The sequence below is a fragment of the Tympanuchus pallidicinctus genome, unplaced genomic scaffold (assembly GCF_026119805.1).
Source record: "Tympanuchus pallidicinctus isolate F22 unplaced genomic scaffold, pur_lepc_1.0 scaffold3, whole genome shotgun sequence".
NCBI classification, from domain to species: domain Eukaryota; kingdom Metazoa; phylum Chordata; class Aves; order Galliformes; family Phasianidae; genus Tympanuchus; species Tympanuchus pallidicinctus.
This window is the reverse complement of record NW_026294747.1, coordinates 8,973,915-8,991,064: the sequence shown is the minus strand read 5'-3', so window position 1 is coordinate 8,991,064 and position 17,150 is coordinate 8,973,915. Positions and strand designations below refer to the sequence as shown.

General features: G+C 45.0%; 3 protein-coding genes across 3 annotated transcripts; 1 reads left to right on the top strand and 2 right to left on the bottom strand.

Moving 5' to 3' along the window:
* Window positions 1-1,755: 1,755 nt before the first annotated feature.
* Window positions 1,756-4,200, top strand: AKIP1 (A-kinase interacting protein 1). Its single transcript, XM_052696139.1, has 5 exons — window positions 1,756-1,880; window positions 1,984-2,061; window positions 2,272-2,385; window positions 2,680-2,730; window positions 3,767-4,200. Exons 1-5 carry the CDS (start codon window positions 1,782-1,784, stop codon window positions 3,908-3,910), a joined length of 486 nt encoding a protein of 161 aa, XP_052552099.1. The 5' UTR covers window positions 1,756-1,781; the 3' UTR covers window positions 3,911-4,200.
* Window positions 4,201-5,439: 1,239 nt separating this feature from the next.
* Window positions 5,440-12,999, bottom strand: CUNH11orf16 (chromosome unknown C11orf16 homolog). The gene is made up of 4 exons (XM_052696133.1): window positions 10,137-12,999; window positions 9,324-9,483; window positions 8,359-8,587; window positions 5,440-7,646 (listed from the first exon to the last, which is right to left on the bottom strand). The coding sequence occupies exons 1-4, from the start codon at window positions 10,301-10,303 to the stop codon at window positions 6,940-6,942; spliced, it is 1,263 nt and encodes a 420-aa protein (XP_052552093.1). The 5' UTR covers window positions 10,304-12,999; the 3' UTR covers window positions 5,440-6,939.
* Window positions 13,000-13,104: 105 nt separating this feature from the next.
* Window positions 13,105-17,047, bottom strand: ASCL3 (achaete-scute family bHLH transcription factor 3). Its single transcript, XM_052696138.1, has 2 exons — window positions 14,761-17,047; window positions 13,105-13,992 (listed from the first exon to the last, which is right to left on the bottom strand). Exon 2 carries the CDS (start codon window positions 13,985-13,987, stop codon window positions 13,433-13,435), a length of 555 nt encoding a protein of 184 aa, XP_052552098.1. The 5' UTR covers window positions 13,988-13,992; window positions 14,761-17,047; the 3' UTR covers window positions 13,105-13,432.
* Between the last annotated feature and the right edge of the window lie 103 nt (window positions 17,048-17,150).

The window sequence follows — 17,150 nt, the reverse complement described above, 5'->3', positions numbered from 1 at the left end:
CAAGTTTTGATCATTCTAGGTGGCCCTTACTGGAACACTCTTTATCTGGCTGAACTTAAAGACTGGTTACACGCAATGAACTGAAAGAAAATCTATTATCCAAAGTCAGCACAATGCTAAAACAAGGGGGATAACAAACATTGCTATGGACCTATTCCATGCTATTACAGAATGCATCCGGCTTCATTTGGCTCACTGTTATGACTGAAAATACACTGGAGCGATAAAAATGAAGTAAACATAAGAGGCTCTCTCATATGCAGCCACTACTCTTTGATTGCAGTGACCCCTTGCTCTTCGGTAAAGCAAATGTTTGGTAGCAAGCCAAGAGCACTACATCTCATTTTCCCACCAAGTGAACTGCTGAAGCAGCTCCCTTGGCTCTTCAGCTGCATCTGCCTTGGGATCCTAAAGTCTTCCGATGGAGTCCAGGTGGCTCTGACTCTTTTCAACGAGCGTGCAAACATTACAGCCAGCCGGACGGCCGACGCGAGCAGGCACTAGGGGAGAAGCATCGGGCTCCCCTTCTCTACTCACTCCCGAGCCCCAGACCCGGAGAGCTGCTTCGCCGGCCCTCTCTGTCAGCTCGATCCCACCGCCGTGAGAGGACCCGGCCCCGGGGCACGACGGTGCAGAGCTCAGGCTGCTCCCGGAGCCCAAGCCGGTCCGCCGCGTATCCCGGCCCGCCCCGCAACGGGAGGCGGGCGGCCGTCGGCGCGCCGAGCTCGGCGCCGGGCGGCGGCTTCTCCCCCCGCCCCGCTCCCCTGCCCGCGGCTCCGTGGGACCCGTCCGAGCCGGCGGCGCGGCTCCCGGCTCTTACCGAGGCGCGCAGGGGAAAGCTCCCGACGCCCGCAATCCTCGCTCCGCAGCACGGGCTGTTGTAGCTTTTTTGGAGGAGCCGAGAAGAGGGAAAGAAGGGGAGGGGGCAGGGAGGAAGGGAAGGAGGAGGGAAGGGATTGAGATCGAGGGAGAGAGAAGTATGCGAAGGCAGGAAGTGGGGACGGCCACGGCCAGTGCGGGAGATTAATGGGAAGCAGCCGGCCGGCCGCCAACAAAGAGCCCCGGCGCGGGGCTGCGGGGCTGCGGCAGGGAGCCGCGTCCAAAGCGGGCGGGAGGCAGCGGAGCGAAGCGGCGCTGAGGGGAGGCACGGCGGGCAGCGGGAGGAGGGGAGAGCCGGGAGCCCGCGGGACGGCCTTGCCTGAGGAGAGCGCCGGTTTTGTCTTTCAGACACTGACAGCGCTCGGGCTCTCTCCTAGAAGGACGGGGGAAGGAAAGCTCCTGCCGGGCCCGGCAGCCCACGTGCTTCCAACGCGCGCCCTGCACGGCGGGCTGCACGCACGCAGAGATGAGTGTGCACAGTGTTCGGGAGCAGCGCTTCAGCGCTAAGCACGTGCTCACTGTCCCCTTGGGCCGATCAGCCTTCCCGCACCCCGAGCCGCCGCACGCAACGAAGATAACTCTGCTGACCCGCCGCCCCCACCACAACGAGGAAACCTGGTGCGAGCGCCCCGCGTTTCGCAAGCCGCCATTCTATTTCAAGAGACTGAGCACGAGGGGAGCTCATCCGGCTCCTCGTGCGAAGGTGCGGTTCCAAGCACGATAAGCACGATCTGCCCACGCCGCCGGCTGCGGACGCGTTTATCTCAGCCGGGAGCTGCGTTTGAACCTCCCGCTCCGGCCTCTCCGCCGAGCGGGGCGGTGCGCCCCCTCGCGGCGTTAGGGCGGAACGATGGACTGCGGCGCATGCGCACACTGTGACGGCGCGCGGCGGCGGCGGCGGGATGGACGGGGCGCGCGCGGGGCGTACGGCGGGGTTGGCGCGCGCCGTGCTGGAGCGGGCGCGGCGGCGGCGGGAGCGGGAGCGCGCGGCCTCGGCCCCGGTCAGTGCTGCGGGTGGGGCGGGGCGGGGAGCGCAGCCACCTCAGTCACCGCGTTCTGTCGCGCGGCCGCACCGCGCTTCGTTAAGCGTGCGCTTAATGGCAGGAGGAAGACTCGGAGCGGCTCAGCGCTGCGTTCGCTTCCGTCATGAGTTTCATGGCCCAAGCCACGCGGGAATGCGAGGTAAAAGCCCTGCGGCTCAGCCGGCGGCACCGCGGTAACACCGAAGGCGAGCGAGACGGCGTTGGTATTGGGGAGCCGTTGCGCCTTCCGATCAGAGCGGTGCGGGGCGCTCCGTGTGCCGGCAGGTGGCAGCACCGCGCGGCAGGGCGGCAGCGGGAACCTGATTGTGATGCCTCTTATGTAACGCTTTGTGTTCCCACCGTTGTCCAGAAGTACTACAGCCTTGTGCCGGCCTGCAGGTGCGGAGAGCACGAAGTGAGACACATCTGCAGGTATCACGGCCGGCAAGCGGGAGAGGAAGAGCTGCAGTCCGCCGAAGACAAGGTGAGGAGGGTTTGGTGTCCTTGGGAAGGTTGTTCCTTCCATCAGCGTGGGACAGCTGCGGTGTCTGTGGCACCGGTTTGCCACGCGTTTGTGTGTTTGACAGCAGAGGCAGGTGAAGACTTGGACTGGTCTGAGCCTTTGGTTGGGCAGGGCCATTGCTGGCGGCAACAGCCACAGCATGGTTTCAGTCCTGTCGCAGAGGGGAAATTGAAATGGACTCAGAGCATCCCCTCTCTGATGGCCTGAATTTACCTTTGTGTGGTTATAATCAGAAAACTATCCTTTTCTTTCCAGAAAAGTGCAGCTTCTGCAGCGTCCAGTCAAGCTAGAACTTGCCAGCAACGTGTAAGTCTACAGCATAATTTGTTTTCAAATGTACGTGGAGATCTTGTGACAGCACAGATCAATGAATGGTGTGTTCACCATCCCACAGTATAGATGGTGAGTAGAACAGGCAGAGACTGACACAATTAATTATAGAATCATAGAATCACCAAGATTGGAAAAGACCTCCAAGATCGTCCAGTCCAACCATCCACCTACTACCAATATTTCCCCACTGAACCATGTCCCTCAGTACAACATCTGAACATCTCTTGAGCATCTCCAGGGATGGTGACTCCACCACCTCCCTGGGCAGCACATTCCAGTGCCTGACCACTCTTTCTGAGAAGAAATTGTAAACCAGACCCCGGTCATCCAGTGCAGAACTAGTCAAGAGTCTCCCATATTTCGGGCTGATACAGACTGTCAAAACATTGTGAATGATCCGTGGACTGCTGTGATTTGCACCAGCAGCAATAATCCATCAGTCCTCTGCTCTTGCCTCATTTGTGCTCCTGCCACATTCCCTGTGCTGAACAAAGCACGCAGCAGCTGCTCGGCCAGTTATGCTTGGCCCTGACACAGTCCTCTCTGAAGACTGCTGTTCCTCCAGGAAAAGAAAACTTAATTGTTTTTTAAAGCCAAACACCTCACCAAATCAATTTCAGGAATTTCTAAGCCACAAAAGATGAGAACCATGGAAACTGTGCCATAGTATGAATTGATGAGATTAACTGGATGTATGGATGACTTCCTTTGTTATGTTCAAAACAGTTTAAGGTGGCAGCTTTCAGTTTTGCAAGTAGAGATTACAGCCTGTTAATTATTTCCATGGATTAAATCATTAAATACTTTGAACGTGACACTTGTGAATATAAACACTTTACAGTTCTGTCTCTATATTGCCCATATATTCTGAACAAAAGATAGAACATTTAGATAGCAGTTTAAATGACTTTTTTTTAAATTCAGATTCCAACATTATCTTTTTGTGGGAAATTTAACACGACTAAATAGTAAAGAAATCTATTTATTCCCCCTTCTCTGTCCCCTAAAGACCAAGAAAGCTTCCAAAGACATCTACATCGAAGTCTCTCCTGGCATTTATTCTATCACAGCAACCTCTGAGGACATGGTGAAACAAACCCACGTGGTGGATGTCAGTGCTGGACAAAGCATTGATTTGACTTTTGTGCTATGACATTTATCGTTTGCTGGCAATCATGGGAATAAAATACTAGGATTTTTTAAAGCATATAATGAATCGTGTGTAACTATTTCTTATTAGCATTTTAATACAATCCTCTTCTTTGGGAGTCCATTTTTATGGCCTGTATATTTATTTGCTAACTTAGTGCAATTGTGTGCAACCCACTTTGTACACTGATTTTATAAATGTTTGTACATTGTGTCTCTTAATTCAAATCATGCGACTATGTAATTCCAGGTTCTTAAGCTTGAAACAATTAAAGATACAATCAGTGGAATAAATACATAGTTTGGTCTTTGTGATGCCTGCTTCTTTTGTATTACCCTCAGGCAGAAAGTCCATGTCATGTTCTTACCCATAGAGAACGAGATCCCAGTGGTGTGAATGCAGACACATACACCATCTCTGGCACTAGTTCTAGAGCAGCTGACCATCCGTTTCAAGTACATTTCCCTTGTCCACATTTTTATAATTCTGATAAAGAAACAAAATGCCATTTGGGGTGCATTTTTTAATGGTCAGCATGGATGATCTTTCCCACTCTACTCTGCCCTGGTGAGGCCACAGCTGGGCTCCCCAGTTCAAGAAAGGCAGGGATCTCCTAGAGAGAGTCCAGCGCAGGGCCACAAAGATGATGGGGGGCCTGGAGCATCTCCTGTGTGAGGAAAGGCTGAGAGACCCGGGGCTGTTCAGCCTGGAGGGGAGAAGACTGAAAGAGGATCTTACCAATGCTTACAAGCATCTGCAGCACAGGAATAAAGAGGGTGGGACCTGGCTCCCTTCAGTGGTGCCCAGCAATGGGCACAAACTGGCACACAGAAGTTCCATCTGAACATGAGGAAAAACTGCTTTACCGTGAGGGTGACAGAGCACTGGAACAGGCTGCCCAGAGGTTGTGAAATCTCCTTCTATGGAGATACTCTAAACTACAGACAAACTTCAAATCCTGTCTCTGCAGGCTCTTAACTAGGCTTAGAATCACCTAGCTACCTTTTTCAATAGAACACAGTTAATATTAGTGACATGCTCTATATAGTCTGCAATACTGTTGTAGCTGATGGCATTAAGGTTTCAGTTAATGTTGAGGGGAATATAAAATTCAATGGCTTGAACACTGCACACAGAACTGTGTTAAGCTATATATTCCTTATTCTCTGGTTTGCTTTAATACTGAAAAAAATAATAATAATAAAAATTGGGGTTGTCAGGTTGTATAATTTCTCTGTTTCTTCTGGTTTCCCACAGAGAAATTGGTGAGCTGAATTCCTCTGGCTAGCACCAGAGGACAGCAGATAAATTGGAGGTTTATTAGATCCTTGCTTTGCATCTGCTCAGGCTTTCAGCACTAATACTAGTTTATCTGATCTCTTCAGAAATGTAAAGAGCTCACACCCAAATAATTCAATTTAACAGCAGACTAACCATAGAGTAAAGAATGAGGATGCTGAAATGTTACCAGGTTGGAAATCACGTCTCAGTCATTAAAACGGTACAGTTATCCATAAAGCTCTCCTATGAAGTGCCTACATCAGAACTTCATTTGCTTAATAAATGTAATATTGCTAATAGTACAAGCAGTTTACCTGAAATTTCAGCTCTTGAACTTCATCAGCTGTAGAGTTACTGAATTCTGATGGATCACATCTCTCCCTGCTTTAGCATGAGCTCTGCTGTTCTTTCCCTCTCTGTTCTCTGCTGTTACGGTCTGTACTGCCAAGTTTGTCCTCTCCTAAGCAAATTGTTTTATGTTTATTGTCCAACTCTGTTTTCTTTCTTGTATGTCTATATCTTTGCTTTCATGATGCTACAGAACCTTCCTCCTGGAAGACAGGATAAAAATCCATTGGCAGTCCATGAATGCTCTGTGTTACCACATGTATCCACTGCTACGATTCATGCTGCTGGTTTTGAGCTAGAATGAGGCTCCTCTGGTTTCTTTCTAGTTTTACCAAAAGGCAAAGCACGTCAGCAGTGTATGGATATGACACTTGGCTAACACAGAGCACACCTGTCTAGAGTTGCATATTGGCATAAAAATTTTGTATAAGCTGTCTTTTCTTGGGTTTTATTTACACTGAAGGCCAGAGATGACTGGTCTCTATTTCTGCAGGACTTAATTGGGTCAATGTCAGTGGACAAGTGGCTAGTTTCTGAGTGTAGAGTCTCTACTGATTGCTCACACTGTTTGCTGGCATAACCTTTTCCATTCCAACAAGGAGCTTCAGGCCCTCCTCACTTTTATTTTAGTTAATAATTTTTTTTTAGATTAGTGGAAAAGTCCCCTCCATATCATAAAATTGGTGGAAGGCCATAGCAGGCAATTACTATAGAAATGCCAATTTCTGAACTAATAACATGAATACTTGTTCCATTCAAACAGACCGGATCATGTCAGTAAATACAAATTACAATATTAATACAAATTACCCCTGATGACAGCTTGAAATCCTGGTATTTCACTATTTCACTCATTGTGAATTGCCTTCTGGGAGGCTGCTCAGTAGTTTCCAACACTGCACTCTGCTCAGGTGGTGCAACATGGGACATGCCTACAACAGAGTTGGCTTTGGATTCTAACTTGCCCTTTGCACATATGCTGCTGTGTCTGCCAGTTCCTTGGGGGAAAAAATTGTATCTTAGCCTTAAGCATAGGGAAATCAGAATTGAAACAGATGCGTTCACTTAAGAGAGAAAAATGTACTTTAAACACTCTAAGGAATTCTTTTGGGTGATTGATTCTGCTTAGACTAGCTATGAAGGTTAATAAAGATGCTGGCATCATTAAATGCACAGAAAATTATGAGTAAGAAACTCAGCAAGGGGCACTTGCCTCCACATGAGATTCTAATAGTTTTCCACTGGATGAGTTGCCAGAAGAAGAGTTAGCATGCAAGACGAGGGGGCAGAAATGCTGGGGAGGAGGAAATAAAGCATTGGCAGCTGACAGGCAAATGTATGGTATTTATATCAACTACAGGTAAAGTGAGAGCCCATATGAAGGGGGGCACAGAACATGCTGGCTATTTCCCTCTGGCTGCTCCTTCCTTTTTAGGGTGTTTCAAGGTACCTGAATTACTGGCATGAGACTTGTAGTGGTTCCCTTTCCAGTATTTCCACTTGGGTCCTGCAGATTCCTCCAGCCTGGGCTTCTCAGGATGACTGGGGTCTGTTTTAACAGTACCGTCCACTACAGCACTCTGAGTGGGGAACACCTCTAGATCACCTACTGAGTCAGAAGGGGAATGTGCTGCCAAAGCTGCTAGCTCCTCTTGTTTTGGACCTTCCACTTCTAGAAGGTGTGCAGAGGATTTGCTGCTGGGCTCTGCCTCTTCAGCTTCTCTCTGAAAGACCTGAGACTTGGGTGGAAGAGGCCGCCAAACATCAAAGCGGCCATGGCAGCAGCAGAAGGAGTGGACACAGGCTGATGAACAGCACATACCACCACAACAACAGTGGAGAAGTGGCCAGCAGGGTGAGCAGAGCAAGCTGTGCTTAGCGTTTCTACATGCAATACAAACAGGAACCCAGGTGGTTTTAGGACTGCAGGAAAAAATGCACAAGTTAGTGTCAGGACTTTCTCTGCTCTTTAACCTGCTGGAGAAAGGCATGTGGATCATCTCCACAATCCTCCCACAAAGGCTAGGAGGGATCCACAGTGCTACACCTCGTGGCAGGTTCACTTTCTTGTCATTCCAGAACTGAACCATAATTTCTTCATCTTCTGAGGCTGTTGGGAGAAAAGGCATGCAGCTGTGAGTAGCCATTCTGCTTAGGGAGCACATACAGCTCAGGCTCTGCAGCTTGGGACACGCTTTCTAGTCCTGCCAGATGCAGCATCAGTGATCACCTCTCACTGTGACACCTGGCAGCATCTTTCTTCCCAGTTTTTCATCAGGTGAACAAGTCAATGTTCGCTGAGTTTTGTTGTTCCTGCCAAAGCTAGCAGTAACACTCAGGGAGCACGCTACCCATATTTGAGCAGTCAGCAGAGCCTGTCAGACACAGGAAAATGAATGAGCCACTGAAATACCACGCTTGGGTGATAAGGTCACCCCCAGGATGCATCCTTCAGTAAAAGCATGAGCACTCTAGCACAGACGGATGCTTCCTGAGAGCTGCCACATTTGGATCTACCAGGAAAAGGCCATTGTCCTTCACGCAACAGACACAGCCCCACCTGAGCATACAGGAAATTGCAGATCCGTGGATATGGAAGGTGACGTTTTTGTGGGTCACAGCTTCCTTAGGGTCAGACAGGCAAGGTTACAACCTGATATGCATCTAAGGTCATATCATTCACATCAGCTCCTGGAAGCTTTAAGTAATGCTACAGTGAGTTCACCGACAGCTCTCTGGCAATAGCACAACAGAGTTCATCCCAAAAGTCTCACTTGTGTTCCCAAGCAAGGCAAGAAAGACAAGGGCAGCATCCTTCTTACCTCGTAAAGGGTCCCTTGTCTCAATGCCCGTGAGGACTGTTCCAGGGCCATACCTCACCAAATCTGGTTCCCAAGGTGCCAATACTTTGTCTCCTGGCAGCAAGGAATGCTTCATGCCATTGGCATACTCCAGGATGTCATCCTTTGCTGTTTTTTGCACATGTACCGAATGCCTTCCATGCAACTGAAGTGGTCTGGTAAACTCTACCAGGAACATTCCCCTTTCATTCTGTTACCAAGAGAAAAACAGTACCTCTGAAAAACACATAGTTATGCATCAAGTCACATAATCACTAGGTACAGTCCCACTGGCACAAGGCACACTGCATGCACCAGACACATTAAAGCTGTTCTTTAGGCATGCCCAAGTCCTTCCTCATTATACAACATGAACTCACTGCTGGGGAGCTGCTGCAATTTTTTATTTTCTTGTAAGCTAAGGCTTGTCGAGAGGCTTTCAATCAACACTGAAACAAGACACTTCCCTGTTCTTGAGAAAGAATAGACTCTTTTTCCCCCTGAAGTTTGAAGTGCTAACAAACTGACGAATTACAGCTTTCACTAACATTTCTGAAGACACTGTGCCATTGGTCTGCAGCTGACTCATGCTGGCAGTGTGTACATAACACACCACCAAACACTTTTCCTGCGCTGGTGGCTATGTGTCTATACACAACAGTGGCCAGCACACTGTTCACAACAGCTCTGATGCCATCCAGGCCTGGCACGATGCCGAGCACCAGCAGAGATGAGGCCCTGCTGTGCACACAGAACTCAGGCAGTGCACAAGGACTGCTGCAGCCTGCATCCACCACATTCAGTCTTTGCCAAAGGCAGAGGGGTGTCCTCCAGCCATGCTGACTTCACCCACCTCACCTGAGTTCAGTGGATGGCCCACCCGCAGGTGAACAGATCTGACTGACAGCGTACACCCACATAACTACAGCACAGAGACTGTTGCTCACCTTCACCTCCTCTTTTACTGTACCACGGTAATAAAATCCATCATGCTCCCCTCTCACCAGAACAGGGACATTTTTGGCTAAGATGGCTGATCTCTGTGACATGCTCAGCCTCTGCCATGCTGGGCCAAGAGAGGGGAAGCAGCGTCCAATCCACTGGCACCTTGAATAACAGAAAATTGGTCAGTGGTGAGAGAAATCAGATTTTGTAGGTCAAGCAAAAGTATATATGTATCCTCTAAGATGTAAGAACAAGGTTACTGCACCTCATTTTGTAGAACTCCCACTTTTTACCCAGTTCTCTTTGGTTTGGGATTAAGAGGAAGAAAGCTAAGAATATGCTGGAGACCTTGGCCAGGATCACTTGCATTAACACCTTTTCTGACTACATGGCAAGTTAATACAATCCTTAAGATCAGGCAAGAGAAAAAGATGCTCCAGCATAAAGCACAGCTTAGAGGTACTCAAGCACTGTAGCTGACAGTATAAGCTCAAAACAGGGAAATAATTCCCTGTCACATAGAATTAGAACCATTTCACAGATCACTGCTCATGCAAAATGCTTTTATTTATCCAAGTAACATTAAGGACTTCTTTTTTTGATAGCAAGTTTACCCCAGGCTTTGCTTTCCATAATCTCCAGGGTAGCAAATCATTTTAGTTAATGCAGTCCAAGAACTGCCAGCACAAGGGTGAGGAAAGCACAAATGATATTCAAGCTGCTAATGTATTAACCTGACACATCCCAGACTTTTTTATCCTATTAGATATCATGCAAAGGAACAAATCACAGATCCAACAAGAATTTAATTTTACCGCAGGGGAGCAAGGGTCTTGGTGTTCCAGGCAGAATGCATGGCAAAGGAGCTCCTACAGCAGGGGTGGATAGCAGGGATGGCACTGGAGCACAGGAACTTGTCCAGAGCTGGCATCATGCTGCAGCACCTGTGGTCCATGGGCAGGAATCTTTCCAAATGAGCCATTCTTGCAAAGGCAGCTTCCTGCAAGACTAAAACACGAGCTATCAGTAGTTGGAAAGAGACAACATGCTGGCATTTTTCAAGTCAAGCAAATGTTTTCCAGATTACCCTCAAGATCTCAGTAACTTTTACTAATTGCTCTCATGAAATAAAGACTGAATTCAAAGTATCCAGACTGGTGTTTTGTCATGTGAACCCATATCACTGACTTCAGTGACTTCCAGTGATTCAAATTTGTGGTTGGCAACCCTAGCCACAGCAAATGAGTTGGAAATGGATGATCTTTGAGGTCCCTTCCAATACAAACAAGTCTGTGAGTCTATAAATCTATATCTAGTAAAGGGACATAAACATCCAGGGAAACACTCTTGCTGTGGAAATCCTAAGGAAAGCAACGTTCTTAATTAGCTGCAGCTTTTGTTCCTCTCTGTAACACGCAGCTCTTCTCTTACACCTACACTCTCCTTTAGAACTTCCTTATACACAGAGACAGCTCAACCCTCCCCGCTCTACAAGCTAAAAGAGAAACTGCAGCTGAAGTTCATAGTTGAGCAGACAGCTTCTGACTGTAGTGCTAGAACAGAATTGCCTATGATATATTAAGAGGAAATATTTTGGTCTCCCACTGCCCTGTCATGTTTTGCAACAGTAGGACTATGGCTTGCCACCAGAAGAATGAGATGCTAAGATTTGATGAGCAGTAACTACTCAGAGGTTGTCACATTAGGATTCATGAGGTGATGCTCTCTGATAATCTTACATAAATATATTTTGTTTAGAAATATTCAGCATGCTGAGGGTAAAATTTGTGATAGAGTGAGCAATATATCAATCAAGTGCCTAATTTACCTTTATTTCATCTCATAAAAGATACAATTAGTGATTCTATCATCTACAAACGGTATGTAATTTCAAACACAACAAAGGCAAGTAAATAACTGCTGAAAAACGTGTCTTATAAAGAGCAAACCAACACATCAAACTCATACTACACAAGCTCCCCTATTACAAAAAGCTGTAATCCATTATGTTTTCTAAAGGAATGCAAATTCCAGTACGTGTTAAAGCCCGCTGTAAAGCTGCTCAGAGCTGTCCTGCCAAGAGCCAAGTATTGCATAGATGTACAAAGCAGGGCTCTGACAAAGGCAACTATGGAGCACTATGAGATTTCCTGAACAGTTCCACACATTTGGACCCAGAAGTATTTCAAACTTACCAGCTACTGATAACACTAAATCTTGACCGTTTGTATTTAGTCTTGAGATAGAAACCTTGTCCTTTTGCCCTGCTGGATGCAGGAAGCATTTGTTGCCAGCACTTTCTAGTTGCTAAGGAGGTCAGCAACATGGCTACCACTAGGAATTGACGTGCTGACCTGACCCCGCTGCAGAGACGACCCTTTGCCTGCCATGTACCAGCCCAATTGCTGCTGAATGCAGCTCTGGTCATCCAGCTATCGCACTGGGAGACCATGGGGGCAAAGAAAGGATTACAAAAGGGCAAAGCATCCTCCAGCCCTTCGCATAGTAACATAAGGTAAAAGAAATGTATCATCCTTCAAAGCTGCAGTTCAGATTTATGATCATAAAGCACCACCACAAATATATTGGTTCAAACAAGGAGAGCCAATGCTGGGAGGAACTGAGATCGAATCCCTTTGCAAACTTCTCTTTTCCATAATAAAGGGGAAGAATTTCTGAATTCTCCCCCTTTCCTCCAAAGCATGTACAAAACCAAAATCATAGAATGGCCTGGGTTGAAAAGGACCACAACGACCATTGAGTTTCAACCCCCCTGCTATGTGCAGGGTCACAAACCAGCAGACCAGGCTGCCCAGAGCCACATCCAGCCTGGCCTAGAATGCCTCCAGGGATGGGGCACCCACAGCCTTCTCGGGCAACCTGCTCCAAAATGTCAGAGAATCACATAGAAATCTTCCTGCTAATCTCTACTGCGCTCCCTATTCTTCATTTCCTCCTTCACAAATGTACACACCTCGATATGTGATATGTCTGTGCAGTGCAGGCAGGGAAATACTTAATTGCGTTTAGTAGGCATTTTTCAATTCACTACTATTAAAACATGAGAACAGAGGGATGGATGACTGTAATTAAGGACTGCCAGCTCTTACAAAGTCTGGAATTGTTTTCTCTACATTTTGCTGTAACCAGAGACAAACTGCTCTCATGTTGCCAGCCGAATTGCTGTTAAATGCCAATCCTGACACACAGCAAACGTTAAGAACATTTTGCTAATCACAAGATAAAACTCTCTTCACCATCTTGGCATAAATCTGTTCTACACTGATTAGCTGAAATCATCAGATAACACAGAGAAACAGACTAAGGGGAAGAGGGTCCCAGAAGAATTTCTTTCACAGGACACAATCCTTTCCAGGCCAGAATCTTGCCAACCCTCTTTGTATTGTGCAACCAGTCCTAATTTTTAAGTGCACAGAGAGATGGAAACAAATTTCCATAGAATTTGGATAGAAATTAGGCAGAATCAACAGTTTTAAAAGAATCAACATTTTTACTCATAGGAATAAAACTGCATTTGCAAGATGTCATGCTCTTCCTACGCCCAGTGACAGTGTTTCAGAGAACTGCTCCCCTTTTCCTTCCACTTTTAAACTAACTTATCCATTTTGTTGTCTTTGAATAACATTCCTGGGAACCTTTATAAAGATCTCCTCGCTTTCCAAGAGAAAAACTGGCAATAAGAACAAAAAAACTTCCGTGAAAGGGCACATGAGAGCAAACCAGTCACAGTACAGAACAATAAAGGAATTTTAGCCTCACCACTGGAAAGACTTTATTTTATTTCAAAGCACAAAGAATGTGATGGCACATAGAATTAATTCACACTTATAGGTATTGTATTTTTTGTTCGGTTACTATTTTAGATGTGCTTTCCAATTTCCATGAATTATCTGAGGCCACTCAGATGTGATTTTCCAGTCACGCTTCTGTAAGCACAGTTACTACCTGCAAAACTAAAATACTTTTCTGTGGGCTGGTATCGATGCGTACTATGATCTCCTAGATGTTTCAGGAAGGTGCACATCATAAACAACATAGCAGTGGCTACCAGGCTCCCATCCAGGACATCTTTCCCTTGATTTGGAACAGTTTAGATAGCCTTCAAAAATTGGCTTTGTTTGTTAATTGCTTTAGGTGCTTGGCTTGGCTCCATGACATTTTTGTCTGCTGCCATGGAATCACTGTACAGAACAGACTGTAGGTACCTGATGTATTTTATTGCTGCACGGAGAGTCTCTACTTTGCTGAGCCGTTTCTCTAAGTATTCCTTAGGTAGGTGATGTCTCAATTTAGCATAGCCTTCATTGACACATTTAACTCTCTGCCTTTCCCTCTCATTCCTCTTCCTGATGAAAGCCGGCCCATAGGAGTACTCACTCCTGTTGTAATTGCAGTGGGGTATTTGGTAGGAAAAGCCACAGGGCTCAGTGTAGAAGTTCTCTGTGATGAAATGCTCAGACATGAAAGGAAGGAATGACAGATCTTCAGAGCAAGCGACCTGGTTTGGTGTTTCTGGGTACATGTGAAACATGACCAGTGGGTCTGCACAGAAAGGCCGGGGCAGCTGTATGCACTGAGTGTCAGCAGTGATGGACAACTTGTCCATGAGATTACAGTAGCTTTTCCCATCCATCAGGTTCTGCATTTAACCTGGAAACGCATAATTACAAAACACTTTAAACAACTCATACTGGACAGGACAAAATATTCACCTGCGCATTTGCCAGGTGAGACTTCTAATGTATTTGCAACATTTCAGAACAACAGATGGCAGAAAACATCCTCTTTGGAAAAAAAAAAAAAAAAAAAAAAAAAAAAAGAGGATGTAAATTGGCTACAGTGATTTTAAAAAATGCACAACAGATCTGAAGAAAACTATTAACACTTTCTAAAGGAAAGAGCAAACATTCTCCTTTCATTTCCGCTTTAGAAATGAGAAAGATCTACCTTTATGAGCCCCACAGAAATCTAGCTTGCTCTAAACTTTCATCTTTACAGAAAACATAAAGCAGGCCAACACTGAAAGCACTCTCTCCAGCCCACTGACAATTCCAGTGACAGTCTCTACTTGTACCAAAAAATCTTCAAGGACAAATTATTTCTCTATTCATTTGATATCTCATTCACTGTACTGTTTTGACTCAATGCAAAACTTGTGCAGGGATCCCAGAAGGGATGTCAAATTTATGTCTGCAAAGTATTCAATTTATTCTTCATCTAAGTTTTAGGAAAGGCCTATAGGATGAATTAGGGCTGAACCCGACATCATCTTGGGTCCTGTTGTTTAATACACAGATGAGTGGAGAAACACAGAGATGAAATACTAAATTTCAATTTTAAATTATTTTACATAATAGCTACTTAAAAATGTATCTAAAGCATATTGTTATTTTTTAAAGAATTAAGATCCATCCTTACCAATTGCAAGCAGTACTTCCCAACAAAATCTATCCAAAAATGCTCCTTTAACGTCTTCCTCATCTATACTTGGCTTTCTAAAATACTTAGATTATACCCTCTACAAAAGAAAAAGCACACAACACAAACTAGGTTACCAGAAACATCTAGACTGCACTACTCACAACAATCTTGAAAAGTTTCAAATATACAGAGCACAGTTCCATAGCAAACTGGATTATCTTAATCCCTCACAAGGATAGAGATATTTTAATGTTTTCTAATCATTTCACACCTGCCACTTTCAACAGTAAGAGAATTTTCACTCAATAACCCAATCTAACATATTCCATCAACATACATCTGTATTCAGTGCTGTTTGTTATTTTCTTATCAAAATGGATCTCAGTACAGAAATCTTGGGAGTTCAGAGTTCCTTTATAGCATGTTGTTAGATAAGAGAGACAGTCACATGCATCTTAAATGGATCTTTGTATAGGCACACTGATGGCACACAGACACGTTCATTTTGAATTAATAGAGATACTGAAAGATTAGAAGTGAATATATACGTTCATAAAACAAAAGCAGTAGATAATCATCTTTCTCTTTTTTAACACAAGTTGTGTTATTCTAAAAATATTTTCAAGATGTCACAGTAGAAAATTGTCAGAACGAAATAAAGTCACTGAATAGCAAAAAGTGAATAGTAAAGTATCTACATACAGCAAGAAACCAAAAAACACAGCCCCCTGTGATACTTGCAGTGTTTGTTTTGCACCGACACTTCTGCTGGATAACAGCATTCCATACAACATTTGTCTGCTGCCTTACTGTCTGCACTGAGCACATGTTAGAATCCTCTTCCCATCAGAGCAGAGACTCACCAATCTTCAGAGCAAAGTGAAATCCAAGGAAACAAGACGCGCTAATTTTAAGACTGCTGAATAATACCTGAAAATATCTAAACGATATTGAAGAAAAAGTTAATGTTCCAGTTTCCTTGCATCTTATGTAATGTAGTAATTGATCACATTAAACACAACGAATTAAAAAGCTACAGAAGCATTGTTACTGACTGGCTGATAGAAGTGGTTTAGAGAAACATGGATATTCAGTGCAGACCTGTAGCTAGATACAGCAATACACCGTTCTCTTACCTGAATGCACTTTGTTCGACTGAGTCAATGACTCCTGCAATTTATAGCCAATTGACAACATGCAAAGTAGCTTACAGTTAGATCTGCTCATTTCTGGTTTGCCTTTTCCACCCACACCACAGCTATGATGGCAACAAGACTTGGCATTAAGGACTAGAAATTTTAAAACTGTATTGAACACAACTGGATCACCTGAAAAAGTAAATCAGGAACATACTTTGCTTATGCCCTGTTACAGTTTACTCAAGCAGTATTTTCCTTTACTGGAGCTTCATACACTAACATCTATTTAATTATCAGCTAGAACTTAGTTAAAATGAACACACATTTGAATAAGAGCACGGATGAAATTAATATTACATTTTATGGTCCTCTCACAAGATCTGCTTTGTTTCAAGTTCTTTTAAGTTCTATTCCACTTTGCTGTCTCAAAGCCTCAACACTACACTCAAATATCAGCCCTAATTCCCTTCCACCTAACCTCCTCCCATCTGGAGCAAAGTTCTGCATCTTCCTTCTACTCCAGCTTCAGACCCGATCAGAAATGCAGCCAAGATGTAGGGCACTATTAGAACTGATAGGTAGGCACAAATGCAACAAACAAGTTATTTTTCCTTAGGGCATCCTATGTACATCGCTGTCATAACCGATCATTGACTCATCAGGGTTAGATGCCAAACACAACTGTGTTTTTGTTTGTTTGCTTTTATCCTGTCAATACACCCTGTGCTGTTTTGTACTTAGAGGGAGAACCCTACATCTCCACTAATTAGGTGCCTGTTATAATTACACTCAGATTAATTGTGGTTTCGGAAGCCTACAGGACTGACAAGACAATGAAGACCTGCATCTGCCAAAAACATGTAGTCACTGCAAATGTTATGGGACAACTTATGTTTCCACTCAAGGTACTGAAGAGATAAGTATACAGGAACAGTTATTTTCCACACTATTTTGCTCCCACTCTGGCAATTATGAAAGCCAAACCTGTACCTGCCAATATACAATACTGTTCCATGGTACCATTTCCTTCAGCACTGGAAATGAAAATCATTCCAACATGGTAATATAACTAAACATGCCTAGCCAAATTTCAGGGATTAAAACCTTCCTTCAATCAGCAATTTGTTGTGCCATTCTTTCCCTTATCTAAGCACTAAACAACTGCATATTTCCATTCAGAAGCATTTTCAGTTAACTTTTTATAAATGCAATTTGCACGCAAGTGTAATGAGGGAGAAAATGATGACA